The sequence below is a fragment of the Carcharodon carcharias genome, chromosome 25 (genome assembly GCF_017639515.1).
Source record: "Carcharodon carcharias isolate sCarCar2 chromosome 25, sCarCar2.pri, whole genome shotgun sequence".
Classification (NCBI taxonomy): Eukaryota; Metazoa; Chordata; class Chondrichthyes; order Lamniformes; family Lamnidae; genus Carcharodon; species Carcharodon carcharias.
In genome coordinates, this window is record NC_054491.1 from 47,209,145 (window position 1) to 47,237,139 (window position 27,995).

General features: G+C 43.5%; 1 protein-coding gene across 2 annotated transcripts in view; it reads right to left on the reverse strand.

The window, feature by feature from the left end:
- Positions 1–24,070, reverse strand: part of LOC121269635 (suppressor of tumorigenicity 14 protein homolog) — a 94,107-nt gene extending 70,037 nt beyond the window's left edge. The window contains exon 1 of one of the 2 annotated variants that reach the window (XM_041174387.1): positions 23,883–24,070. In XM_041174387.1, coding sequence (XP_041030321.1) covers positions 23,883–23,921 — 39 coding nt within the window. In that variant the 5' untranslated portion in view covers positions 23,922–24,070. Of the gene's footprint in view, positions 1–8,667; positions 8,776–23,882 lie in introns of those variants that run through there. The other variant, XM_041174388.1, reaches the window with a different exon arrangement.
- Positions 24,071–27,995: the final 3,925 nt, after the last annotated feature.

The window sequence follows — 27,995 nt, forward strand, 5'->3', positions numbered from 1 at the left end:
GGCTGATCATCCAACTTAATAGCCTGCTCCCACTTTCTCCCCATATCCTTTGATCCCTTTCGCCCCAAGAGCTATAGCCAACTCCTTCCTGAAAACATACAATGTTTTGGTCTCAGCTACTTTCTGTGGTAGCGAATTCCACAGGCTCACCACTCTCTGGGTGAAGAAATTTCTCCTCACCTCAGTCCTAAATGGTCTACCCTGTATCCTCAGACTGTGTCCCCTGGTTCTGGACTCCCCCACCATCGGGAACATCCTTCCTGCATTTACCCTGTCTAGTCCTGTTAGAATTTTATAGGTTTCTATGAGATTCCCCCCTCATTCTTCTGAATTCCAGCGAATATAATCCTAACCCACTCAATCGCTCCTCATATGTCAGTCCCGCCATCCCAGGAATCAGTCTGGTAAACCTTCACTGCACTCTCTCTATAGCAAGTACATCCTTCCTCAGATAAGGAGACCAAAACTGCACACAATATTCCAGGTGTGGTCTCACCAAGGCCCTGTATAATTGCAGCAAGACATCCTTGCTCCTGTACGCTATGTATCCTCTCGTTATGAAGGCCAACATACCATTTGCCTTCTTTACCGCCTGCTGCACTTGCATGGTACCTTCAGCAACTGGTGTACAAGGACACCCAGGTCACATTGCACATTCCCCTCTCTCAATTTATAGCCATTCAGATAATAATCTGCCTTCCTTTTTGCTACCAAAGTGGATAACCTCACACTTATCCACATTATACTGCATCTGCCATGCATTTGCCCACTCACTCAGCTTGTCCAATTCACACTGAATCATCTCTGCATCCTCCTCACAGCTCACCCTCCCACCCAGCTTTATGTCATCTGCAAATTTAGAGACACTACATTTAGCTCTCTCATCTAAATCATTAATATATATTGTAAATAGCTGGGGTCCCAGCACCGATCCCTGCAGTACCCCATTAGTCACTGCCTGCTATTCAGAGAAAGACCCGTTTATTCCTACTCTTTGTTTCCTGTCTGCCAACCAGTTTTCTATCCATCTCAATACACTATCCCCAATCCCATGCCCTTTAATCTTACACGCTAATCTCTTATGTTGGAGTTTGTCGAAAGCCTTTTGAAAGTCCAAATAAACCACATCCACTGGCTCCCCCTCATCAACTCTACTAGTTACATCCTTGAAAAATTCCAGTAGATTTGTCAAGCACGATTTCCCTTTCGTAAATCCAAGCTGACTCTGTCCGTCTCTGCCACTGTTTTCCAAGTGCTCAGCTATTAAATCTTTTATAATGGACTCTAGAATTTTCCCCACTACCAATATCAGGCTGACTGGTCTATAATTCCCTGTATTCTTTTTACCTTCCTTTTTAAGTAGTGGGGTTACATTAGCTACCCTCCAATCTGTAGGAACTATAAAATCTCGGAAGATGACCACAAATGCATCCACTATTTCTAGGGCCACTTCCTTAAGTACACTGTGATATAGATTATCAGGCCCTGGGGATTTATCCGCCTTCAACCCCATCAATTTCCCCAACATCATTTCCATACTAATACTAATTTCTTTCAGTTCCTCCCTCTCACTAAACCCTGTGTTCCCCAACATTTCTGGTATGTTATTAGTGTCCTCCTTTGTGAAGACAGAACCAAAGTATGTATTTAGTTGGTCAGCCATTTCTTTGTTCCCCATTATAAATTCCCCTGTTTCTGACTGTACAGTCAGTTTTTAGGTTCCCTGCAAGCTTACTCTTGTAACCTATTTTCCCCTTCTTAATCAATCCCTTGGTCCTCCTTTGCTGAATTCTAAACTGCTCCCAATCCTCAGGTCTGTTGTTTTCTCTGGCCAATCTGTATGGCTCTTCCTTGCACCTAATACTATCTCTAATTTCCCTTGTAAGCCATGGTTTGGCCACCTTTCCTGTTTTACTTTTGCGCCAGACAGGAATAAACTATTGTTGCAATTCACCCATGCACTCTTTGAATGTTTGCCATTGCCTATCCACCGTCATCCCTTTAAGTAACATTTCCTAATCCATCATAGCCAACTCACGCCTCATACCATCGTAGTTTCCTTTATTAAGATTCAGAACCCTAGTCTCAGAATCAACCATGTCACTCTCCATCTTGATGAAGAATTCTATCATATTATGGTCGCTCATCCCCAAGGGGCCTCACACAACTAGATTGCCAATTATTCCTTTCTCATCACACAATACCCGGTGTAGGATGGCCTGTTCTCCAGTTGGTTCCTCAATGTATTGGTCCAGAAAAATATCCAGTATACACTCCAGGAATTCCTCCTCTACGGTATGGTTACTAATTTTATTTGCCCAATCTATATGCAGATTAAAGTCACCCATAGTTACAGATGTTGCTTTATTGCATGCGTTTCTAATTTCCTGTTTAATGCCATTCCCAACATCACCACTACATACTACCACTACTATTATGTAGATAGACTGAAGAAGCTGGGGCTTTTCTCTTTAGAGAAGGGATGGTTCAGAGAGATTTGATAGAAGTGTTCAAAACCATGAGGGGCATGGACAGAGTAGATGTGCGAAAGTTATTCCCATTGACTGAAGGGTCAGGAACCCACAGGATACCAGTTTAAGGTGTTCGGCAAAAGAAGCAATAGTGACATGAGGAAAATCTTGCAGTCCGCAGCAAGTGATTAGCAACTAGAATGCAATGCTTGAGTGTGTGGTGGAGACAGATTCAATTGTGGCTTTCAAAAGGGAATTGAATAATTATCTGGAGAGAGAAGATTTGCAGGGCTAAGGGGGAAAGGTTGGGGAATGACTGAGTAGCCCTTAAAGAGAACCAGCAAGGACACAATGGGCCAAATGGCCTCCTTCTCTACTGCAACAATTCTATGATTCTTATAACAGAAGCATCTGGGTTACAGATACAGAAAGCATTAAAAATAGCAATATAAGTTAATAAGGCCATTAAATAAAAAGAGAGAAACACACTTGGGTTCATTTTTAGAGGGATAGAATTGAAAAGTTGAGAAGTTAACCTTACATTGGAACTTGATTAGACCACATTTGGAGTACTGTGCATTGTTCTAGTCTCTATATTGTAAAAAAGATAAAGCATCATAGAGAAAAAAAGTTACAGAAATGATACCAGAGGGGTTACACTCATCTGGAGAGACTGAATAGACTTTTGGAAAGCTGAGTTGCAACTTGACAGAGGAATTTAAGATAATGGAAGATGGACAGAAGAAGTTTCCATTTGTAGGGGAGAGCAAAACAAGTGGCCATAAATGTAAGATAGTCACTAATAAGTCCAATGCGGAACTCAGGAGAAACTACTTGATGCAAAGAGTGATGAGAATGTAGAATATGCTACCACATGGAGTGGTTTGAGCTAAATAACACAGATTAATTTAAGGGTAACTTACATACAGAAAGGGATGGAATGATTGGATTTGATGAGTTTGAGAGGGAGGAGGCTTGTGAAGCATATGTACCTACACAGACCAGCTGGCCAGCTTCCATGCTGTAAATACTGGGTTATAGTATATAAAGACAGGAGTTTGAAGGTTCAAGTCTCACTCCAAAGACTTGAGCACAAAAATCTCAGCTAGCAAATTACAGCCGTACCGAGGAATGGCTGCTGTCGGAGGTACTGTCTTTCAGGTGAGACACTAAACTGAGCCTACCCTCTCGGGAGGACAAAGAGCGCAAGGGTCCATTTTGAAGAAGAACAGGCAAATTAACCCCAATGGCTTGACCTGGTCATTTTCACATTGCTATTTCTGTGCAAAAATTGGCTGCCATATTTCCCATATTACAACTGTGACTATAATTCAAAGGTACTTCATTTGCTGTAAAACACTTTGGGATATCCTGAAGTTGTGAATTGAACTTTTTAAATGCAGGTCTTTCTTCCCTCCTTTTTAGTTGCACTCCCTCTGTAAGGCATAGTGACCAAAACTGTGCACAATATTACTACGTAATTGCATGGAAGACTTGTTTGCTCTTATCCTTTATCACAAATGATTGGAGTGTAATAAACTGCTTGCTTTCCACACCTACATTGGATTGCTCTCTGTAGAGCAGAAAAGTTAAGGGGAGAGTTAATTGAAGTGTTCAAAAACATAAAAGATTTTAAGAGAGCAGATAGTGAGAACCAGTTTCCATCAGCGAGAGGGTCTATAACCCGGGGAGGCAGATTTTAAGTAAATGGTCATTGAAGCAGCAGGTAGGCGAGGAAAGTGTCTTTAGTACAGTGAGTAGTGCATTCTAGAACACACTGTCCAAAAGGGTGGTGGAAGCAGATTCAACAATAACTTTCAAAAGGAAACATTTTCAGAGCGATAGGGAAAGAGCAGGAGGCACAGGATTAATTGGATTACACTTTCAAAGAGCTGGCCCAGGCATGACGGGCTTAATGATTTCCTCCTACGCTGTAAGAGTCTGAATCTATGATTTAGTGATTAAGTGATCGCATCGGTTTGCTGTTGACTTAAATTAATCCAGGTCAGCAGTTCAAACCTGGGCATCTTCTCACTGGCATCTTTTAGACAGATTTCCAATCTACAATGGAGTCAAGTGTTACAGTAGTGCAAGAGGAAAGTGGAGTTGAGGCCACAATCAAATCAACCACGATCTTATTGATTGGCAGAGCAACTCAAGGGGTGAAATGGCCTATTCCTGCTCCTATTTCTTGTGGGAACAGGGGTAAAGGTCTGTGTTGACAAGGCAGAGAATAAAGGGCATCCATGACTAACAAAAATGGCAGAATGATTTGTTCGAAGACACAAGCAAAAAGTCACTGGACTAAGGATACACTGCAACTTAATGAACACCAATAAGAGCTGGTCATTTTGGTACTTGTGTTTGGCAACTCTACAGTTCAGTTGCTGAAAATGTTTTCAAATTATCCCCTAAACATTTAGTAGGGTCTCTGCCACACTAAAGAAATGCTCTCATCACACGGCCACCCAAAGTCATTTTCATGACTTCCCAGCAACTTCCTGTTGTACATAGTGCAGTTGGTAGAGTCTGAGTGTTTCCATTTCTCGAAAATCTGCAGGGACTCTGATCTCTCCGTTTCTTATCAGTGATCTCCTACATATTACCTAATCCACTTCTGATGATTCAACATTCAGCCACCCTCTTCAGAAAATCTAATCGAAACTACGCTCTGACCTTTGATAGCTCCACCAATGACATTGATGAGCTATCACCCTTGACCTTGAATGCAATCACTGAATTTCATTCCAAAAACTTAGGGAAACAGGACTGAGATACTGCAAAGCTGCAATATTTACTAGATTAAAAGGCAAGACCTTGACAGTCATGACCTCAGGTGACTGCTGGTTCCTCAATGCTAACCAGGAAAGGGATAATAAATTAAGGAAGTTGTGTCCAGCTGGAAAGTTGGTGTAGGGTTGAAGGGTTAAGATTCCTGGCGAGTTGGAACCAGCTTTGGGACAGAGATAGCTTGTTCAGGGAGGCCAGGCTTCAGGGCTTGGGCCTATGCCCTTGTGGAAGAGTGCAGGGAGAAAACAAGATGATGAGAAAACAAAGCAAAAGGAAGAGTGTGGACAGAGCGAAGAGAAAAACAGACTGAGGTTTTGACTTTTATGCGTATAAAGATATAAGTATTGTGAGTAAAATTGGTGAAATGGAAGCCCAAATTTCTGTGGGTGCAACATATCATTCAATATGATGAACATGGACTGTGCTCAGAGTGACAGCTTAGCTTAACCATTACAAAATAGAGAGATAATGGGGAAGAAGGAGTGGCAGAATTAATCTAAGATTTCACACTGCACTCAAACACAGGCAGATACAAGAGGATGGTGCAAATGCTGAACCTATTTGGTTTAAGTTAAGGAATATGAAGGGAACTGCTCCTCTGTTGGCTCTGTATTATATATACTAAATAGTGTGCAGGAGACAGAGGAAAAGATATGTCAACAAATTGGAGAGAAATGCAGGGAAGCAGGGTCATAATAACAAACATTTATCTACAGATAAATGGTATGGATTTACAATGTGCCCAGGTCGCTATTCTTATCAGGAGGGTTTTAGTTGAAAAAGATGGGTCTCGTTTTAATAAGTGGGCAACTGGAGAATGTGGCCAAACATCTGGGAATTAGTAATCAGTATACAACCAGGAGCAGCATTAAAAACTTGAGGGGGAGCAGTCAAAGATAAGAGCTCTTGATAGCAGAAAGCCAATTTCAAGTCTTGATAAATTGAAGAAAAATTGGTAAAGACAGCTAAACCCATCCCATGGCTCCATTCCAAGCTAGTCTCATCACCCCATGGCTCTACTGCCAAACCAGTCCCATCATCCCATGGCTCCACTGCCTAACCAGCTCCATCACCTCATGGCCCCATTCCCAAAACCATCCCATTGCCCACACCCAATCCTCACCCCACTCTGAATCCAACCCTATTTAAAGGGTGAGGTCAGTGCAGTGAAACTTTTAAAGAGCTGATATACGAGCATCCATCAGTTACAGGCCAAACAAAGCTGCCACCCATTATTTCTTTTCACCCTATTCACTGTACAGCCCAAACCTGTAGGGACGTGTTTTAAGAAGCAGCTTGACAAGTATTCCAGGCTCAATCATGAAATCTGTGCACTAGAACAATAATACAGAATCAAATTGTTAATGAGCTCGTGAGTATTGGCAAACCAAAACACCTCCAGTTCAGTGAGTAAATATAGGTGGCACCCCTTAAACAGCAAAGAAGAATGAGTTTCACACCAGTTGAACAAGTTATCTCACACTGCTATCATCCACATCCTGAAGAATTGTGCTTGGATTGTGCTGTAGCAATGCTAAGGAAGCCATCAGATGAAACAAAAGCAAAAATTGCTGGAAAAACTCAGCAGGTCTGACAGCATCTATGGAGAGAAAGACAGAGTTAACGTTTCAAGTCCGTAAGACTCTTCTTCAGATTTCCAGCATCCGCAGCATTTTGTTTTTATCTTTTTGCTTAAATTAGATGATTTGGGTTGTGTGGAAAGTGCAGGTATTTAAGGTGAATCCTCAGCTTCTGGCCGTTAGGGGGAAATTAAAAAGAGAATGCAGTAAGAATTTACTGAAAAACCCTTAAAATCTCCAGGCAGATATGGCTGCTAAACAAATTAAGAGTTGAAGATTACCAGATGAACATTGCACAGCCTTGAGAGTCAGACTGGAGACACAAGGACATAAATTAGATCAGGTGTACTCCCCTCTCACATAGGGAAGGGGCAGATAGTTTTAGCCTAGATATGGGAAGACATACAATTGACAAAGAGGGGGCTTTGATGAAACACAAAGTTTTGAGTTGTGAGAACCAAAGTCTTTGCGTATGTGTTTTAATTTTGATTGGATAATATAATTATGTATAGGTCCTTTAGAATAATTAGTTAGCAAAATCACATGTTTATGTACTCAATAGGATAGCGTTAGCATGGGACCGGTGTGTCGGTTACCGATTGGATGTATTCGAATGTACTCAAATGTATTATAAGAAAAAGTACAAAAGTAATGAAATGTAATCAGTCTGGGAGCTGGGTCTTCATTCTTCAGAATGATTGCAGCTCCCCTGCATATGTTTGAATAAAACCGGTTAAAAGGAAGCCTGAGTCTCTGTGGTCTCTGTGTGATCCGAGATTGTAACTTCTCTTCAACTGGCCTATGTGGTAGTTGTAGAATTGGAGGGAGTACCTTCTTCACTGACCCAGTGAGTCTTTTCCTGCAGACACCCAGGCATGAGATGAGACCATGAAAATAAGCTAGGATGGTGAGTGAAGTGCAGCTCCCATTGACTTACAGTCCTATACCAGGGCACAGTATGCAGGACCAAACAAACAAAGCTGGTCCTGCTTGTTCACCAGCTTCCCAAGCCAAGCTCCACTGGACTCTGGAAGCAATGCTGGTGTGACAATAGGGAGCAGGTTTCCTATCCTATTGGAATCTGCTCACAGCACACTGTTAAAATCAGGTTCTGTTAACAGCTGTACAGACTCAGTGTGGTCTGCAATACCCAAAGTTTCTTTCCTGTGCTGCAAAAGCAGTTTCAATCTGCCCAACAGCTCATTGCACATCTTCCTCCAACCACAGTTCAATTACAGTGTCTGAACATATCATCAGTGGGTTTCGCAGAAGAGGGGGGAAGAGATTTTGGGGCTCTTTTAAAGTCACACTTTTGATTGACAAGCATGTCTAGAGAGAGAGAGAGAGGGTGAGGCTAAGACTCTCCCAGTCTAAGTTAGTAAGCAACTTCTCTTCTTACTTTCCATCTTGTTCAGACATTGTATTTTAAATCACTCTCACAAACAACAACTTGCATTTATATAGCACCTTTAACATAATAAACCATCCCAAGGCATTACACAGGTGTGATTATAAAACAAAATCTGGCACCAAACCACATAATGAGATATTAGGGCAAATGAACAAAGATTCAGTCAAAGATGTAGATTTTAAGGAGCATCTTAAAGTAGGAAAGAGAGGATGACGATGGCGAGGTTTAGAGAAAGAATTCCACAGCTTAGGCCAGTAGCTGAAAGCACAATGATGGAATAATTAAACTTGGAGGAGTGCATATGCCTGTCTCTGTAAAGTAAATTAGGCTAAGGTGAGGAAAAGAGGTAAAGAAATTGAATAGATAAACAGCAGATACTTAAAAACATTATCAGTGCTCAAGATAGAACAGTCACCTGGTCAGGATGGTGAGGGAAGGAAGGATAAAAATTGCAGAGGATCTGGCCTTAATCTTCTTATAACGGAGAGGGTGCCAGAGGACCGGATGATTTCAAATGCTATCATCTTGATCAAAAAAGGGAAGAAGGACAAAGCACAGGTCAGTCAGCCTAATGCCAATGGTGGGGAAATATTTAGAGATGAGAATCCAGGGAAAACAATCAACTAATATCATAGAATAGTACAGCACAAGAGGCCATTCGGTCCAGTTTGAAGATCAAAAGCAAAAGAATCATCCAGCCTCATTGAGAGTCCAGTAATCCATTACTCTTGTTGAAACACCTGAGAAAACATTGCCTTATTGGTAGTTCAGGCTCTCTGAATTATGAACATAGGAGCAGGAGTAGACCATTCAACATGATCATGGCTGATCATCCACCTCAAAGCCTTTTTGCCACATTATCTCCATATCCCTTTATGTTACTGGCATTTAGAAATATGTCAATCTCCACCTTAAACATACTCAATGACTGAGCTTCCACAGCCCTCTGAGGTAGAGAATCCCAATGATTCCCAACCCTTTGAGTAAAAAAACTCTCTCCTCACCTCGGTCCTCATCTCCTCATCTCAACTCTGCTGTCAATTTCACAATGTTTATTTACACAATGTTAAGTGGTTTCAACGGCTTGCATTTCTGTTGTTGCTACTTTAAAGGGCCTGGATGATTGACACTTTTATTGCCTTGTAGTGAAATGACTTTTTTTGAAAAACATAGTAGAAAGCAATGGATGAAATGAATGTTTTTTTTTAAAAAGCTTCTGACACAGACTGCTTCACTATCGGGTTCACTGGTTCGAGACACTGTAAAGTGGGTCAATAGGCATAGAAGTGCCTTAGCTTAGCATGGGAATGTGTGTTGGTGGGGGGGGGCATAGCTTGGCCTAGGGGGCATGACGGATCATAGCCTTGCATGGGGAAATGGCGGGGGGGGGGGGGGGGGAGAGCCTTATCTTGGCATTGGGGGCATGAGGAGGACCTTTTGAACTTACCTTTTAAAAGTTCCCCTCATTCAGAAAAGGTTCACAACTCCTCTGAGAGGCCACGAACCACAACTCTTTAAAAACTCGGCCCAAATCCATGAAAATTGGAGAGGAGTAGGATTCACCTATCTCTGCCACGGAGCCGGCCAGGTGGGAAGTGCCAGGTGTGGGCTTTTGACCCTCAGCCTTTAAAGGCACTCCAGGAATTCAGACAGCCCAGAAATGGGGTCGGGAATCCCGGATTCAGGCCTGCTGTTTTTAAAGGGCTCCCTAGTCATCCCAACTCAGTGAAAATCCAGGCCATAGAGTCATTTCAATGCAGAAGGGAGCTACTCGGCCCATCGAATCCATGTTGGCTCTTTGTAAAGCAATCCAGTCAGTCCCAGTTCCATACACTATTCACTCCGTAGCCATGAAAGTTTATTTAACTCAAGTGTCCATCCAATTTCCTTTTGAAATCATTGTCTCAGCTTCCAACCTCACAAGCAGCGAGTGCCCAGTTACAACTTCATACTCTGTAAAAATGTTTCTCACATTCCCCCCCATATCTCTTAGCCTAAACCTTAAATCCATGTCCCCTATCCTTGTACCATCAGCCAATGGGAACAACTTTTCTTTATCTACTTTATCTAAACCTGTCATCATCTTGTACACCTTCATCAAATCTCCCCTCAATCTCCTTTACCCCAGATTCTCCAGCCTAACCTGGCAGCTAAATCCCTTCATCCCTGGAACCATTCTGGTAAATGTCCTCTGCATCCTCTCAAGGACCCTCATATCATTCCTAAAGTTTGGTGATCAGATGAACTAGATGCAATACTTTAGGTGTAGCCTGACCAGAGTTTTATAAAGATTCAGTGTAACTTCCCTGATTTTGTTCTCAATACCTTTATTAATAAAGTCCAAGATTCTATATGCTCTACTGACTACTCTCTCAGTATGTCCTGCCACCTTCAAAGATTTATGCACATTAAGCACCAGTCTCTTTAAAGTCTTGCCAAAGAACAGCATCTACAGCACTCACTCAGTACGACACCAAAGTATCAATCCCAGGCTCAAGTCCTGCAGTCCAATTTGAATCTAGAGCTTCTCAATTGAGAGGCAAGAATGGTTCCAACTGTGCCAAAGTGACATGGAAATTTTTATCTGGCTGGTATGGCCAATTAACCTTTTGTGGGCTGCAGTTTCTAACCTGATTTCTTAGTTTCACTTTAAGCAGCTGTTGCTGTGACTGTCTGTTTGAACATACTGCTCCTGCACTAATCACATTACCAATCTGCTTCAAGGCAAGGTGTGCTGGAATTTCTACACGTCACTGAGTTGCTGTAAAAGCTGACGGTTGGCATGGGATATTGTAACCAAGATTATGTCGCACTAACCCAGACTAGCAATTCATCAAAACGATAAACATTTCCCAACTAGGCGAATCATAGAAACACAAAGCATAGGAGGACATTTTGCCTGTATAATATACAGTGCAGAAGCAAGTGGCATCTAAAACTGCAATCAAGTTTTAATGATATTATAACAGCGGCTACAGCTCAAAACCACATAATTGGTTGTAAAACCCTTTATAACATTCTGAGGTTGTGAAAAGTAGGAATATAAATGCCTGCATTTTCTATAATACCCAGGTACCATGGCTCAGTGATCTCTGGGTATTCACCCAGCATTCTTCCTGGAAATCACTTGCTGAACAATCGCACTGTTATGCAGGATATATGGCCAGCCCTGAAACTAAATCCACCTCCATTTCCTAACCAACTGAGCTACATGGCCCCAGAGAATCATAGCAAGCAGCAAGCAATGGATTTTAACAAATGCAGGATGGTGTGTGGCACACTTTTCGTATAAGTGGTAGCAGTCCACAGACTGATTCCAGGCAATACATCAGAAAAAGTATGTCTGTGTTGCTCAGAGACACCATCTGATTTGTAGATAGAGAACTCTATTAACCTTGTGATCATCTACATTGTTTCCACTAGATGGCTATTCCAATGCACTCCTGGATGGTCTCCTACATTCTACCCTCCATAAACCTGAGGTCATCCAAAACTCTGCTGCCATTTTTTTTCAAAACTTGCACAAAATCCCATTTACCGGTCACCCCCAACCTCATCTTCCAATATTGTTTCCTGGTCAATGCCCCAATTTTAAAATTCTCATCCACGACTTCAAACCCGTTTGTGGTCTTTCCCCACCCTATCTCTAACCGCCTCCAGCCCTACAACCCTCCCATATATCTGTGTAATTCTGGCCTCTTGAGTATCTCTGACTTGAATTTCTCCGCCATTAGCAACTGTGATTCTGACTGCCTGAGAGCTCTCCCTAATTTCCTCCTTTAAGATACTTAAAACCTACCGCTTTCTGCCCTAATATTTCCCCATGTAGCTTGTTGTTAAAATGTGTTTTATATTATCCTGTGAAGCACCTTGCAACATTTTATTACATTAAAGGCACTGTATAAATACAAGCTTTTGCTGTTATTGCTAATAACCATAGCCTAGGCAACTGGACCCCCAATAAAGGCAGGAATAAACTTAATAAGGGTCAGTGTCTGCAGGGAACAGTTAGTAACAAGAGAAGGGGCAGTTACAGACTTAGTTTTAGAGATTGACACTGGGCAGAAGGAAGCAGTATCGGTGGGAGGGCACTTTCTTAAATTTATTTCCTTCATGGGATATGGGTATCACTGGCTGGGCCAATGTTTGTTATCCATTCCTAATTGCCCTATAGGTGGTGGTGGTAGTGACCTGCCTTTTGGAACCGCTGCAGTTCCATGCTCTCGTCGAGACCTGGAAAAAGTTATTAATTTTGCTCCCAATCTCCACCCCTCCATCATTTTCACATGGTCCATCTCTGACAATTCCCTTCCCTTCCTTGACTTCTCTGTCTCAATCTCTGGTGATAGACTGTCCACCAATATCCATTACAAGCCTATAGACTCCCACAGCTCTCTCGATGACAGCTCCTCACACCCCGCTTCCTGTAAGGACTCCATCCCATTCTCTCAGTTCCTTCGCCTCCGTTGCATCTGTTCTGATGATGTTACTTTCAAAAACAGTTCCTCTGACATGTCTTCCTTCTTCCTTAACCGAGGTTTTCCACCCACAGTGGTTGACAGGGCCCTCAACCGTGTCCGGCCCATCTCCCGCGCATTTGCCCTCATACCTTCTCCTCCCTCCCAGAAACATGATAGGGTCCCCCTTGTCTTCACATCACCCCAACAGCTTCCGCATTCAGAGGATCATCCTCCGCCATTTCCGCCAACTCTAGCATGATGCCACCACCAAACACATCTTCCCTTCACCCCCCCGGCAGCATTCCGAAGGGATCGTTCCCTGACCCACTCCTCCATCACCCCCTACTCCTCAACCCCCTCCTATGGCACCTCCCCATGCGAACGCAGAAGGTGCAACACCTGCCCCTTCACTTCCTCTCTCCTTACCGTCCAAGGGCCCAAACACTCCTTTCAAGTGAAGCAGCGTTTCACTTGCACTTCCCTCAATTTAGTCTACTGCATTCATTGCTCCCAATGCGGTTTCCTCTACATTGGAGAGACCAAACGCAGACTGGGTGACCGCTTTGCAGAACACGTTCGGTCTGTCCGCAAGCATTACCCAGACCTCCATGTCGCTTGCCATTTTAACACTCCACCCTGCTCTCTTGCCCACATGTCTGTCCTTGGCTTGCTGTATTGTTCCAGTGAAGCCCAATGCAAACTGGAGGAACAGCACCTCATCTTCCGACTAGGCACTTTACAGCCTTCCAGACTGAATATTGAGTTCAACTTTAGATCTTAATCTCCCTCCTCCATCCTCACCCCCTTTCTGTTTCTTCCCCCTCGTTGTTTTTTCCAATAATTCATAGATTTTTCTTTTCCCAGCTATTTCCATTATTTTTAAATGTATTCCACCCATCATTTATTTCACCCCACCCCCACTAGAGCTACCTTGCTTGTCCTGCTCTCCATTCTTAATTAGCACATTCTTTTAGATATCACCACCTTCAACACTTCTTTGTTCTTTTGTCTGTGACATCTTTCGGTTATCTCCTCCTATCACTGCTTGCTTGTCCCAACGACCCCCCCTTCTTCCACCGCACCCCACCCCCCACTTTTAAACCAGCTTATATTTCACCCCTTTCCTATTTTTACTTAGTTCTGTTGAAGGGTCATGAGGACTCGAAACATTGTTCTTCTCCGCCGATGCTGCCAGACCTGCTGAGTTTTTCCAGGTATTTCTGTTTTTGTTTTGGATTTCCAGCATCCGCAGATTTTTGTTTTTATATATATTTGTTTTTATAGCCACAAAGCTCATTCCTCACGCCAAAGCGAATTAGGGCTGGAGAAACTTGAGCTTTCCAGTGTGTGAAAAGGGGTGGCCTAGAGATAAACATGACAGTTGGAACACACAACACCAACAACAGAAGTGGGATTAAGTTCAAACTAGCAAGGGGCAGATTCAGAACTAATGCCAAGATATTCTGCACACATTAACAAATGATCTATGTGTAGAAAAGGCTTCCAGGTCAAGAGGAGAAAATCCTGGAATCATTTAAAGAACAGTGAAGCAGGCAGAAGAGCATGCAAAGATGGATGTTGCGATGGGCGAGTGTGGGGCCACCCTGAATGGATAATCAGTACCAACCATATGAAGTTGTGAGGAGTGACAGAAGTCGGCACAATGACCTTGGTGTGTGAGGAATCGCACCAAAGCTTAGCTTTCACATGCTTAAAGCTGAAACATTCGAAACTGTGCCCAAGTTTAATTTGGATCAGAATTTAAAGCTCACTGCCCATCTGTCCAATCCTGTCATTCCACACATCTTACCTCAAAACTGCATATTTATCTCATTGGTCTCTGTGGGACCTTGCTGTGTACAGATAAACTGTTATGTTCCCTATGTTTCAAACAAAATACTTAATTGAGTTAGCAACATTTTGGGACATCTTGGAGATTCTGAAAGCCGTTGTTCTTGTTCCTTGTTAAGTTCCAAATGCTCTGTCCGTCACTGTTCCCACAACAGCCCAACATTAAAATTCATAATTCCCACCTCAGTCAGCCTCCCCTTCCTTCTGAAATCTTCAAGCTTTTAAAAATCAAATTACAGTCAAGGTAATTACCATTTCCTTCTGTATGTCATCGTGCCTCTGACCCTATTCAGCCTCAGTTGTGTCCTATACCTTGTATTCTCAATAGAAACTGTATCTAAACCAGGGGCCGACATTGAGCTGGACAAGAACTCTCCATTGGTCAAGCTTCTGAATAAACAATTTCAGAAGCGGATTCTGAGCAACAAGCAAAAAGCAACCTCCTTTCTAGAGCAGGTTAAAGCTGCCATTGTAATCCACCACCACGAGCAACTAATGTTATCAAACACCAAACATAAGAACATAAGAATGAGGAGCAGGAGTAGGCAATTCAGCCCCTCGAGCCTGCCCCGCCATTCATTACGATCATGGCTGATCTCATTTTGGCCTCAACTCCAATTTCCCACCCTCTCCCCTTCAACCCATCACTAATTAAAAATCTGTCCATGTCGTCCTTAAATTTATTCAGCGTCCCGGCATCCACTGCACTCTGAGGTAGCGAATTCCACAGATTCACGACCCTTTGAAAAAAATAATTCCTCCTCATCTCTGGATTTAAATCTACCATCCCTTAGCCTAAAACTATGGCCTCTCATTCTAGAATGCCCCACAAGGGGAAACATCCGCTCCACGTCTACTTTGTCTATCTCCTTTAGCATCTTATACACCTCAATTAGATCTCCTCTCATCCTTCTAAACTCTAGCAAGTAAAGGCCTAAACTGCTCAATCTCTCTTCATAAGACAAGCCCCGCATCTCTGGATTCAATCTAGTGAACCTCCTCTGAACCACCTCCAATGCAACTACATCCTTCCTCAAGTAAGGGGACCAAAACTGTGCACACTACTCCAGGTGCAGTCTCACCAATGCTTTGTACAGTTGCAACAACACTTCCCTGTTTTTATACTCTATTCCTTTAGCAATAAATGCCATAATTCCATTTACCTTCCTTATTACCCGCTGAACTTGCAGACTAGCTTTCAGCGAATCATGCATGAGGACACCCAGATTCCTCTGCAATGAAGCTTCTCTCCATTTAAATAAGTCGCCTTTTTATTCTTTCGACCAAAATGGATAACCTCACACTTATCCACGTTAAACTCCATCTGCCAAATTGCGGCCCATTCATCTAACCTGTCAATATCCATTTGTAAATTTCTTATTTCTTCCTTGCAACTTACTTTCCCAACTATTTTGGTGTCATCTGCAAATTTAGCGATAGTACCTTCTATCCCTGAATCCAAGTCATTAATATAGATTGTAAATAGTTGGGGCCCAAGGACTGAACCCTGTGGCACCCCACTAGTTACAACTTGCCATCCAGAAAAAGACCCATTTATCCCAACTCTCTGCTTTCTGTTGGTTAACCAATCCTCTATCCAAGCTAATATATTACCCCTAACTCTGTGTGATCTTATCTTGTGTATTAATCTTTTGTGCGGCGCCTTATCAAAGGCCTTCTAGAAGTCCAGATATATTACATCTACAGGATCCCCATTATCCACTTTGCTTGTCACATCTTCAAAGAACTCTAGCAAATTAGTCAAACATGATTTACTCTTCATAAAACCATGCTAACTCTGATGGATTGTATTTTGACTTTCCAAATGCCCCATTACTACTTCCTTAATAATGGATTCCAACAATTTCCCAACAACAGACGTTAAAACAGCTGGTCTATAGTTTCCTACTTTCTACCTCTCCCCCCTTTTTGAATAACAGTGTTATATTAGCATTTTTCCAATCCATTGGAACCTTTCCAGCATCCAGGGAATTTTGGAATATTATAGCCAATGCATCCACTATCTCCGCTGCCACTTCCTTTTAGACACTGGGATGTAGGCCATCAGGTCCTGGGGACTTGTCACCCTTTAATCTTAATAGTTTGCTCAGTACTTTTTGTCTAGTGAGGGTGATTGTTCTAAGTTCCTCCTTCTCTATACCCTCTGCACTACCTGTTACAATTGGGATGGTACTAGTGTCTTCCACTGTGAAAACTGAGGCAAAATATTGATTAAGCGTTTCTGCCATTTCTGCGTTCCCCACTATTAACTCCCCAGTCTCATCCTCCAAGGGACCAACATTCACGTTAGCTACTCTCTTTCCTTTTATATACTTGTAGAAGCTTTTGCTATCAGTTTTTAGATTTTGTGTTCGTTTTCTTTCATAATTTACCTTTGCTCTTTTTATTATTTTTTTAGTAACCCTTTGTTGATCTTTAAAAGTTTCCCAATCTTCCAGCCTGCCACTGGTGCAAAATAAGGATGGTCCTCACACAAGACTTATGATTTACATAATTTTGCATTCAAGCATTATAAACCTCGGTTTATTCCATGAACTCCTGAATATCAGTCACACTATCAAGATACAATATTATGTTCTCAGATCCATTCTGTCACATGACTTCAGTACTTGGGGAAGACACTCAGTTACCCACAAGGCATCATACCAGGTACTGAGCAACAAGAGATGACGACCAGAGCTCCACGGCTCAACCCTTCTGCTATCTTAATGTAAAACCTTTCATTTGGAATAGATCAGTAACCTCTCCATTCAGAGCAGCCTACCTCATCCAAAAACAAACGCTCTCGGTTTCAGAATTTGTGCATGGTGATGTCAACGGCAGAGCAAGTTCTCCTCAGAGACCACGTGCCAAGCCAAGTTAGTCGCTGCATCAGTGCCAACAAACCACACCTGTGACCAGATCACGATCAGTGACCGGTGCCTGTACCAAATAGTGAGGAACTTTAATCTACATATAGACTGGGCAAACCAAATTAGCAATAATACTGTGGCGACTGAATTCCTGGAGTGTGTACGAGATGGTTTTTTAGAACAGCAAGTCAAGGAACCAACTAGGGAACAGGCTATCCTAGATTTGGTATTGTGCAATGAGAAGGGGTTAATTAATCATCTTGTTGAGCTGGGTCCTTTAGAAAAGAGTGTCCATAACATGTTAGAATTCTTCATAAGGATGGAAAGTAAAGTAGTCCAATCTGAAACTAGGATCCTAAACCTTAAAGGAAACTACAAAGGTATGAGGGGTGAGTTGGCTATGATAGATGTGGAAATGTCATTAAAAGGCAATGGTTAGCTAATGGCTAATAGTTAAGGAACAAATGCATGCATTGCAACAATTGTACGTTCCTTTCTGATGGGGGTGGTGGTGGTATGGTGGTATTATCACTGGACTAGTATTCTAGAGACTCAGGGTAATGCTCTGGAGACGCGGGTTCGAATCCCACCATCGCAGAAATTTGAATTCAATAAAAAAGTGGAACTAAAAGTCTAATGATGACCATAAAACCATTGCCGATGAAAACCCCCCTGGTTCACTAATGCTCTTTAGGGGAGGAAATCTGCTGCCTTACCTGGTCTGGCCTACATGTGACTCCAGACTCACAGCAATGTGGTTGACTCTTAACTGCCCTCTGAACAAGGGCAGTTAGGGCCCAGCCAGTGACGCCCACATCCAATGAATGAAGAATAAAAAAAATACACAACAGGAAAAGTGGCTCAACCAAGGCTAACAAAATAAATAGATATTATTACAATCAAAGAAGTGTCATATAAACTTGCTAGAAAAAGTAGCAAGGACCATTGATTAAGAGAGGAAAAAGAGTATGGGAATAAATTTGCAAGGAATATAAAAGCGGACTGTAAAAGCTTCTATAAGTATGTAAAAAGAAAAAGATTAGTGAGGGCAAATCTCAGTCTGAAACAGGAGAATTTATAATAGAGAACAAGGAAATGGCACAGCAATTAAACAACTACTTTAGTTCTGTCTTCACGGAAGACGACACCAAGGGTCTAGTGAGGGAGAGGAATTGAAGAAAATTAGCATTAGTAAAAAAAATAGTGCTCGAGCAATTAATGGGACTGAAAGCTGATAAATCCCCAGGGCCTGATTATCATCATCCCAAGTTGCTAAAGGAGGTGGCCATGGAAATAGTGGATGTGTTGGTTTTCATCTTCCAAAATTCTGCAGATTCTGGAACAGTCCTGGCAGATTGGAGGGAGACAACTGTAACCCCACTAGTTAAAAAAGGAGGGAGAAAACAGGGAATTACAGGCCGGTTAGCCTGACATCAGCAGTGGGGAAAATGCTAGAGTCCATTATAAAGGATGTAAAAACAGGACACTTAGAAAATATCTAAGGCTTAGGCAAATTCAAGAAGGATTTACAAAAGGGACAATGAGATGAGGAGAAATTTGTTTAACAAACTTACTGGAGTTTTTTGAGGATGTAGCTAGTGGAATAGATAAGGGAGAACTAGTGGATGTGGTGTATTTAGATTTTCAGAAAGCTTTTGAGAAACTCCCACATAAGAGGTTGGTGAACAAAATTAAAGCACATAGAATTGGGGGGTAATATACTGCCATAGATTTAGAATTGGTTAGCAGACAGGAAACAGAGCGTAGGAATAAATGGTTTTTTATTAGACTAGTGGGGTACTGCAGGGATCAGTGCTTGGATATTCACAATTATATCAATGTCTTGGGTGTGGAAACCAAATATAATTTTTCCAAGTTTGCTGAGGACACAAAACTAGGTGGGAATGAAGGCAGTGAAGATTTAGACACATTGTGTGAGTGGGCAAGTACATGGCAGATACAGCAAAACGTGGATGAGAGTGAAGTTATCCACTTTGGTGGAAAAATAGAAAGGCAGAATATTATTTAAATGGTGTTAGATTTGGAAATGTTTGATGTACAAAGGGACCTGGGTGTCCAATCACTGAAAACAAGAATGCAGGTGCAGCAAGCAGTTAAAAAGACAAATGGTATGTTGGCCTTCATTGCAAGAGAATTTGAGTACAGGAGCAAGATGTCTCGCCGCAGTTGTACAGGGCCTTGGTGAAACCACACCTGGAGTATGTATGCAGTTTTGGTCTCTTACCTAAGTGGGTATATTTGCCATAGAAACATAGAAACTAGGAGCATGAGTAGGCCATTCAGCCCTTCCAGCCTGCTCCACCATTCATTATGATCATGGCTGATCATCCAACTCAATATCCTGCTCCCGTTTTCTCCACATACCCTTTGATCCCTTTCGCCCCAAGAGCTATATCTAACTCCTTCTTGAAAACATACAATGTTTTGGCCTCAACTACTTTCTGTGGTAGCGAATTCCACAGGCTCACCACTCTCTGGGTGATGAAATTTCTCCTCATCTCAGTCCTAAATGGTCTACCCCATATCCTCAGACTGTGACCCCTGGTTCTGGACTCCCCCACCATCGGGAACATCCTTCTTACATCTACCTGGTCTAATCCTGTTAGAATTTTATAGGTTTCTATGAGATTCCCCCCTCATTCTTCTGAATTCCAGTGAATATAATCCTAACCCACTCAATCTCTCCTCATATGTCAGTCCCGCCATCCCAGGAATTAGTCTGGTAAACCTTCACTGCACTCCCTCTATAGCAAGAACATCCTTCCTCAGATAAGGAGACCAAAACTGCACACAATATTCCAGGTGTGGTTTCACCAAGGCGCTGTATAATTGCAGCAAGACATCCCTGCTCCTGTACTCGAATCCTCTGGCTATGAAGGCCAAAATACCATTTGCCTTCTTTACCGCCTGCTGCACCTGCATGTTTACCTTCAGCGACTAGTGTACGAGGACACCCAGGTCACATTGCACATTCCCCTCTCAATTTATAGCTATTCAGATAATAATCTGCCTTCCTGTTTTTGCTACCAAAGTGGATAACCTCACATTTATCCACATTATATTGCATCTACCATGCATTTGCCCACTCACTCAGCTTGTCCAAATCACACTGAAGCATCTCTGCATCCTCCTCACAGGTCACTCTCCCACCCAGCTTTGTGTCATTTGCAAATTTGGAGATATTACATTTAATTCCCTCATCTAAATCATTAATATATATTGTGAACAGCTGGGGTCCCAGTACCGATCCCTGCGGTACCCCACTAGTCACTGCCTGCCATTCGGAAAAAGACCCGTTTATTCCTACACTTTGTTTCCTGTCTGCCAACCAGTTTTCTATCCATCTTAATACACTACCCCCAGTACCATGTGCTTTAATTTTACACGCTAATCTTTTATGTGGGACTGTCGAAAGCCTTCTGAAAGTCCAAATAAACCGCATTCGCTGGCTCCCTCTCACCAACTCTACTAGTTACATTCTCAAAAAATTCCAGTAGATTTGTCAAGCATGATTTTCCCTTTCGTAAATCCATGCTGACTCCGTCCAATTCTGCCACTGTTTTCCAAGTGCTCAGCTATTAAATCTTTTATAATGGAATCTAGAATTTTCCCCACTACCAACGTTGGGCTGACTGGTCTATAATTCCCTGTTTTCTCCCTACCTCCCTTTTTAAATAGTGGGGTTACATTAGCTACCCTCCAATCTGTAGGGACTGTTCCAGAGTCTATAGAAACTCAGAAGATGACTACCAATGCATCCATTATTTCTAGGGCCACTTCCTTAAGTACTCTGGGATGTAGATTATCAGGTCCTGGAGATTTATTGGCCTTCAATCCCATCAATTTCCCCAACACCATTTCCCTACTAATACTGATTTCTTTCAATTCCTCCCTCTCACTAAACCCTGTGTTCCCCAACATTTCTGGTATGTTATTTGTGTTCTTTGTGAAGACAGAACCAAAATATGTATTTAGTTGATCAACCATTTCTTTGTTCCCCATTATAAATTCCGCTGTTACTGACTGTAAGGGCCTGTAGAGGGAGTGCAGCGAGGGTTCAACAGACTGATCCCTGGGATGACAGGATTGTCGTATGAGGAGAGATTGGGTCAACTAGGCCTCTAATCATTGGACTTTAGAAGAATGAGATGGGATCTCATTGAAATGTATAAAATTCTGACAGAGCTGGACAGACTGGATGCAGGGATGATGTTTCCTCTGGCTGGGAGATCTAAACAAGGGGTCACAATCTCAAGATACAGGGTAGGCCATGAGGGCTGAGATGAGGAGAAATTTCTTCACTCAGAGGATGGTGAACCTATGGAATTCTCAACCACAGAAGGCTGTGGAGGCCAAGTCACTGAATATCTTTAAGAAAAAATTAGATAGATTTCTAGATATTAAAGAGTCAAGAGGTATGGGAGAGAGCAGGAGTATGGCATTGAGGTACAAGGTCAGCCACGATCATATTGAATGGTGGAGCAGGGTCGCAGGACCGAATGACCTATCCCTGTTCCTATTTTCTACGTTTCTATGAACACACAAGACACCAAGGACACCCCCCATCCTTCCCCCAAACTTCAGAGAGAGGCCTCCAATATCACATGCTACAATAGGAGGTGGAATACAGCAGTTATTACAAACCCAGAACTCTTACCACATTTATCATTCCATGCCCAGCATGAAGTAATTAGAGATTCTATTCATGTTTTACAATGAGTAACACTGGGAGTAACTGAGCTATGATCAGTTGGTGAGTATCCTATAACATTAAATAGTGGAATAATGGGATTATTTCATCGAGCTGAGGCAGAGAGCAAAATTCGGACACCAATGGCTGATTCTGGACACTGTGCTCCAGAGAAGAGCAATGGCTGCCAGTAACCATTACTCATCCATACTGTCATGCACTGTGACTCAATAAAATTTCTCCCTCGGAGGTTTCTGTTTTACATTACATGTACAGCGCCTTTCACAATCACTGTGTGTTCCAATGAAGTGCCTTAGAAAGGGAACGTAGAGAAAGAGTAATGTAGAAAGCATAGCAGCCAGTTTCTCAACAGCAGTGATACATTGAACAGGTCATCCATCTCAGTGATACTGGTTAAGGGGTAAATATTAAAGGTAGGTCACTGGGGAGAACTCACTTGCTCTAAATAATGCCATGGAATCTTTTACATTAAACCAAATAGTGTTGGCCCTCATAGCTTAAAGTCTCATCTGAAAGATGGTGCAGTGCAGCATTTCCTCATTACTGGGAGTGTCAGCCTAGATTACATGCCCTCAACCTTCTGACTCAGAGGAGAGTGTTCTATCAACTGAGCCTAGGCTGACACCAATTAAATAACCAGTTCCACAATCTCAAAATGATTCCTCCAGATCAGGACCAATCATTGTAATGTCAACATAGAGAACATTAGTTACACTATCTGTACTGTGAACTCTATCCAAATGCCAGGTAATACCACAGGTATTAGAAATGTCCTGTTGGTCACTGCAACACTTGCTTCCTACTCTCACTATAACAGGATTCAAAATTAATTTATGTTTCCCAGGTGAGTTCATCATCTGGAGGGGAAACTTTTAAACTTGACGTTGCTGAGTTGAGAGTTTACTCACTCCAGGTGAAAATGACCTGGACCTGGGGATCCATCATGATGCTCCTGACTCTGCAGTTATACTGCCAGCCATGTGCCACTGTCAACGTGAACCATTGTTATTCTTAAACTTGTATCCAGTCCACAGTCAACACAAACTAAGTTAAGAAAAGTTCTGGATCCTTCGGGTTCTGAGCAAGCTCCATAATACTAAGTTCTACTACCTCATTCTGGTTAACAATCAATAACTGAAAATCTTCATTAAAAATTAACTTGTCGAATTTGAATATATAACCGAATCAGGAGTAGGACAGTGAGGAAAGCGAGAGAAAAACATAGGGGGTTAAACAGAGGGTGGGGGGGGAAGAGAGAGAGAGAGGGGGGAAGAGAGAGAGGGGAAGAGAGAAAGAGAGAGAGGGGAAGAGAGAAAGAGAGAGAGGGGAAGAGAGAAAGAGAGAGAGGGGAAGAGAGAAAGAGAGAGAGGGGAAGAGAGAGAGAGAGGGAGGGGAAGAGAGAGAGAGAGGGGGGGGAAGAGAGAGAGAGGGGGGGGGAAGAGAGAGAGAGGGGGGGGAAGAGAGAGAGAGAGAGAGAGAGGAAGAGAGAGAGAGAGAGAGAGAGAGGGGAAGAGAGAGAGAGAGAGAGAGAGAGGGGAAGAGAGAGAGAGAGAGAGAGGGGGGAAGAGAGAGAGGGGGGAAGAGAGAGAGAGAGAGAGGGGGGAAGAGAGAGAGAGAGAGAGGGGGGAAGAGAGAGAGAGAGAGGAGGCGGTGGAAGGGGAAGAGAGTGTGTGGGAGGAGGGAGTGAAGGAACGAGACTTATCTTTAGACTTACATCCCTTTTTGGGTCGAATTTCAGGCTGGATTCTATCATTTTGAGGCAGGTAGAGCGGCTGATCGTCGGTGCGGCTCCGTCCCGGAGTGCGGCTCTCTCGCGGTGTGTGTGTCTCTCTCTCCCGGTCCCGGTCTGTGTGTGTGTGTCTCTCTCTCTCCCCGGAGTGCGGCTCTCTCGCGGTGTGTGTGTCTCTCTCTCCCGGTCCCGGTCTGTGTGTGTGTGTGTCTCTCTCTCTCCCCGGAGTGCGGCTCTCTCGCGGTGTGTGTGTCTCTCCCCGGGGTGCGGCTCTCTCGCGGTGTGTGTGTGTGTGTCTCTCTCTCCCGGTCCCGGTCTGTGTGTGTGTGTCTCTCTCTCTCCCCGGAGTGCGGCTCTCTCGCGGTGTGTGTGTCTCTCTCTCCCGGTCCCGGTCTGTGTGTGTGTGTGTCTCTCTCTCTCCCCGGAGTGCGGCTCTCTCGCGGTGTGTCTGTGTGTCTCTCTCTCCCGGTCCCGGTCTGTGTGTCTCTCCCCGGGGTGCGGCTCTCTCTCTCGGCCAGTAGGTAACTCCCATGTGACAGGAAATACCTGGCTTCTCACCTGCGTGGGGAAAGGTAACGATTTCCTTTCTCTTTTGTCAGCGCTGAAGGTTGGGACCGGTCAAGAGCCTGAGTCTATGTGGGGAGGGATGAGGAAGCAGGTCAATCTCCCCTGAGCCTCAGCATTGTCTCCCCCACCCTGGGGAATTCCTATCGGCCTTTACCATCCAGAAACTCTCACTGGCCCCTGGGGTAAGGGGTACATGAGCCTGGCTTCCTGACCCACTGAATCCTGTGGAAACTCTGCACCTAGATAAAAGCAAAATACTGCGGATGCTGGAAATCTGAAACAAAAATACCTGGAAAATCTCAGCAGGTCTGACACCATCTGCAGGGAGGAACACAGTTAACGTTTCGAGTTCGTATGACTTCAATAGAACTAAAGAAAAATAGAAATGAGGTGGAATATAAGCTGGTTTGAGGGTGGGGTGGGGGCGGGTGGTGGGACAAGTGGAGCTGGATAGGGGGCCATGATAGGTGAAGGCAAAGGAGAGATTCCCAAAGTTATCCCAGACAAAAGGACAAAGGGGTGTTGACGGTGGTGATATTAGCTAAAGGAATGTAATTAAGGTAGCAAGCAGGACAAGCAAGTGACAGATATCCCTAGTGGGGGTGGGCTGGGGGGGTGGGGGGGGGTAGGGATTGGAATAGGCTAAAAGGTGGAGCTAAAACAATGGGGTGGGGATGGGGGAGCAAGTTCATGGTCTGAAGTTGTTGAACTCAATGTTAAGTCTGGAAGGCTGTAAAGTGCCTAATCAGAAGATGAGATGCCGTTCCTCCAGTTTACGTTAAGCTTCACTGGAACATTGTAGCAGGCCAAGGACAGACATGTGGGCATGAGAGCAGGGTGGAGTGTTGAAATGGTAAGTGACAGAGAGGTCTGGGTAATGCATGCAGACAGACCAAAGGTGTTCCGCAAAGCAGTCACCCAGTCTGCATTTGGTCTCTCCAATGTAGAGGAAACCGCATTGGAAACAGCAAATGCAGTAGACTAAATTGAGAGAAGTGCAAGTGAAGTGCTGCTTCACTTGAAAGGAGTGTTTGGGACCTTGGATGGTGAAAAGGGGGGGGGAAGTAAAGGGGCAGGTGTAGCATCTTCTGCGGTTGCATGGGAAGGTGGCGTGGGAGGGGGTAGAGGTATAGGGGGTGATGGAGGAGTGGACCAGGGTGCAGAATGCCCCTGCGGGGAGTGAAGAAAAGATGTGTTTGGTGGTGGCATCATGCTGGAGTTGGCAGAAATGGCGGAGGATGATCCTTTGAATGTGGAGGCTGGTGGGGTGGTAAGTGAGGAGAAAGGGGAGCCTATCATGGTTCCGGGAGGGAGAGGGAAGTGTGAGGGTGGATGCACGGGAGATGGGCTGGACACTGTCCGCAAGCATGACCCAGACCTCCCTATCGCTTGCCATTTCAACACACCACCCTTCTCTCATGCCTACATGTCCGTCCTTGGCCTGCTGCATTGTTCCAGTGAAGCTCAACACAAACTGGAGGAACTGCACCTCATCTTCCGATTAGGCACTTTGCAGCCTTCTGGACTGAATTCAACAATTTTAGATCATGAATTCTCTCCTCCATCCCCACCCCCTTTCCAATCCCCCTTTTTTTCTAATAATTTAAATATTTTTTAAATATATTTTCCTTTTCCCACCTATTTTTATTACTTTTTTAAAATTTATTTCCACCCATTGTTTTATCTCCACCTTTTAGCCTATTTCGATCCCTTCCCCCTCCCCCACTAAGGGCTATCTGTCACTTGCTCGTCCTGCTTTCTACCCTTAATGTCACATTCCTTAGCTAATATCACTACCATCAACACTTCTTTGTCCTTATGACATCTTTGGCAATCTCTTCTTTGCCTCTACCTATCACTGGCCCCCTATCCAGCTCTACCTGTCCCACCCCCCTCTACCAGCTTATATTTCACCTCATTTCTGATGAAGAGTCATATGGAGTGGAAATGTTAACTCTGTATTCCTCTCCACAAATGCTGTCAGACCTGCTGAGTTTTTCCAGCTATTTTTGTTTTTGTGAGTGAAAGTCTGCACCTGTTTGGTAACAGGATCAGACTATAGCTGCAATGCCTCACACAGTTCAATAGCTCATAGGCTCTGCCTTGATCCACTCATGAAGTACTTGGGTGAACGTATAGGATTACATAGGATATACAGTACAGAAACGGGTAGCAAGTTCCACATTCTCACTACTCTTTGGGTAAAAAAGTTTTTCCTGACTTCCCGATTGGATTTCTTGGTGACTATCTTATATTAATGATCTCTAGCTATGCTCTTCCCACAAGAGGAAACATTCTCTCTGTATCCTCTTAATTAAAACTTTCATAATCTTAAGGATCTCTCTAATGGGTCACCCCTCAGCCTTCTTTATTTCGAGAGGAGACCCAGCCTGATGTGTATACACATCCTTGTAAGTTTTCTCTGCATCTTCCCCAGTGCCTCTATAATATGGTGACCAGAACTGCACACGCTTCTCCAAGTATAGTTTAACCAAGGTCTGATACAGGTTTAGCATAATTTCCCTACCTCTCAATTCTGTCCCTCTAGAAATAAAGCCTAGTGCTTGGCTTGCTTTTTTTTAAACACTAACCTGTGATAACCTGAGGTGCAACTTTTGGTGATTGGTGTATTTGTATTTGCACCAGCAAGACACATCCACAAGAGATAGTGGCACAGTGATATACAGTTGGGAACGATTGGTCCTCAGAGTCCTCAACATCGATTCCAGACTCGGTGAAGTCTCATTACATCAGGTCAAACATGGGCTTGGAAGCCTCCTGCAATAAAAACAGAAAATGCTGGAAAACCTCAGCAGGTTTGACAGCATCTGTGGAGAGAGAAATAGAGCCAATGTTTTGAGTCAAATGACTCTTCTGTGGACTGCTGACAACCACCTATCACCCTCCCTCAGCTTCTTCACATTGAGCAGTAGCTCACCAAGGCTTATTTGACATCACTTTCCAAACCCATGACCTCCACCACCTAGAAGGACAAGGTCAGCAGATGCATGGGAACACCACCACCCCCCCAATATCACATTATCCTGATTTTGAAATGTATCATCATTCTTTCACTGTCGCTGGGTCAAAATCCTGGAACTCCCTCCCTAACAGCACTGTGGGTGTACCTACACCACATGGACTGCAGCGGTTCAAGGTGGTAGCTCACCACCACCTTCTCAAGGGCAACTAGGGATGGGCAACAAATGCTGGCCCAGCCAATTATACTCACATCCCATGAAAGAATGAATAAAGCATGAATCCTCTGGTCCCTGCACACTCTTTAGAACTGTGCCATTAAGTCTATATTGCCTCTCGCTATTCCTTCTGCCACAATGAATCACTTCGCACTTCCCTGTATTAAATTCCATCGGCCAGGTGCCTGCCCATCCTGTTAGCCTATCTATATCCTTATGCAGTCGATTAGCATCATCCTCATTTTTTGCCATACCTCAAAGTTTGGTATCATAGACAAATTTTGAAATTTTACTCTGTATTCCAATATCAATGCCATGCAGTGGTCCTAGCACT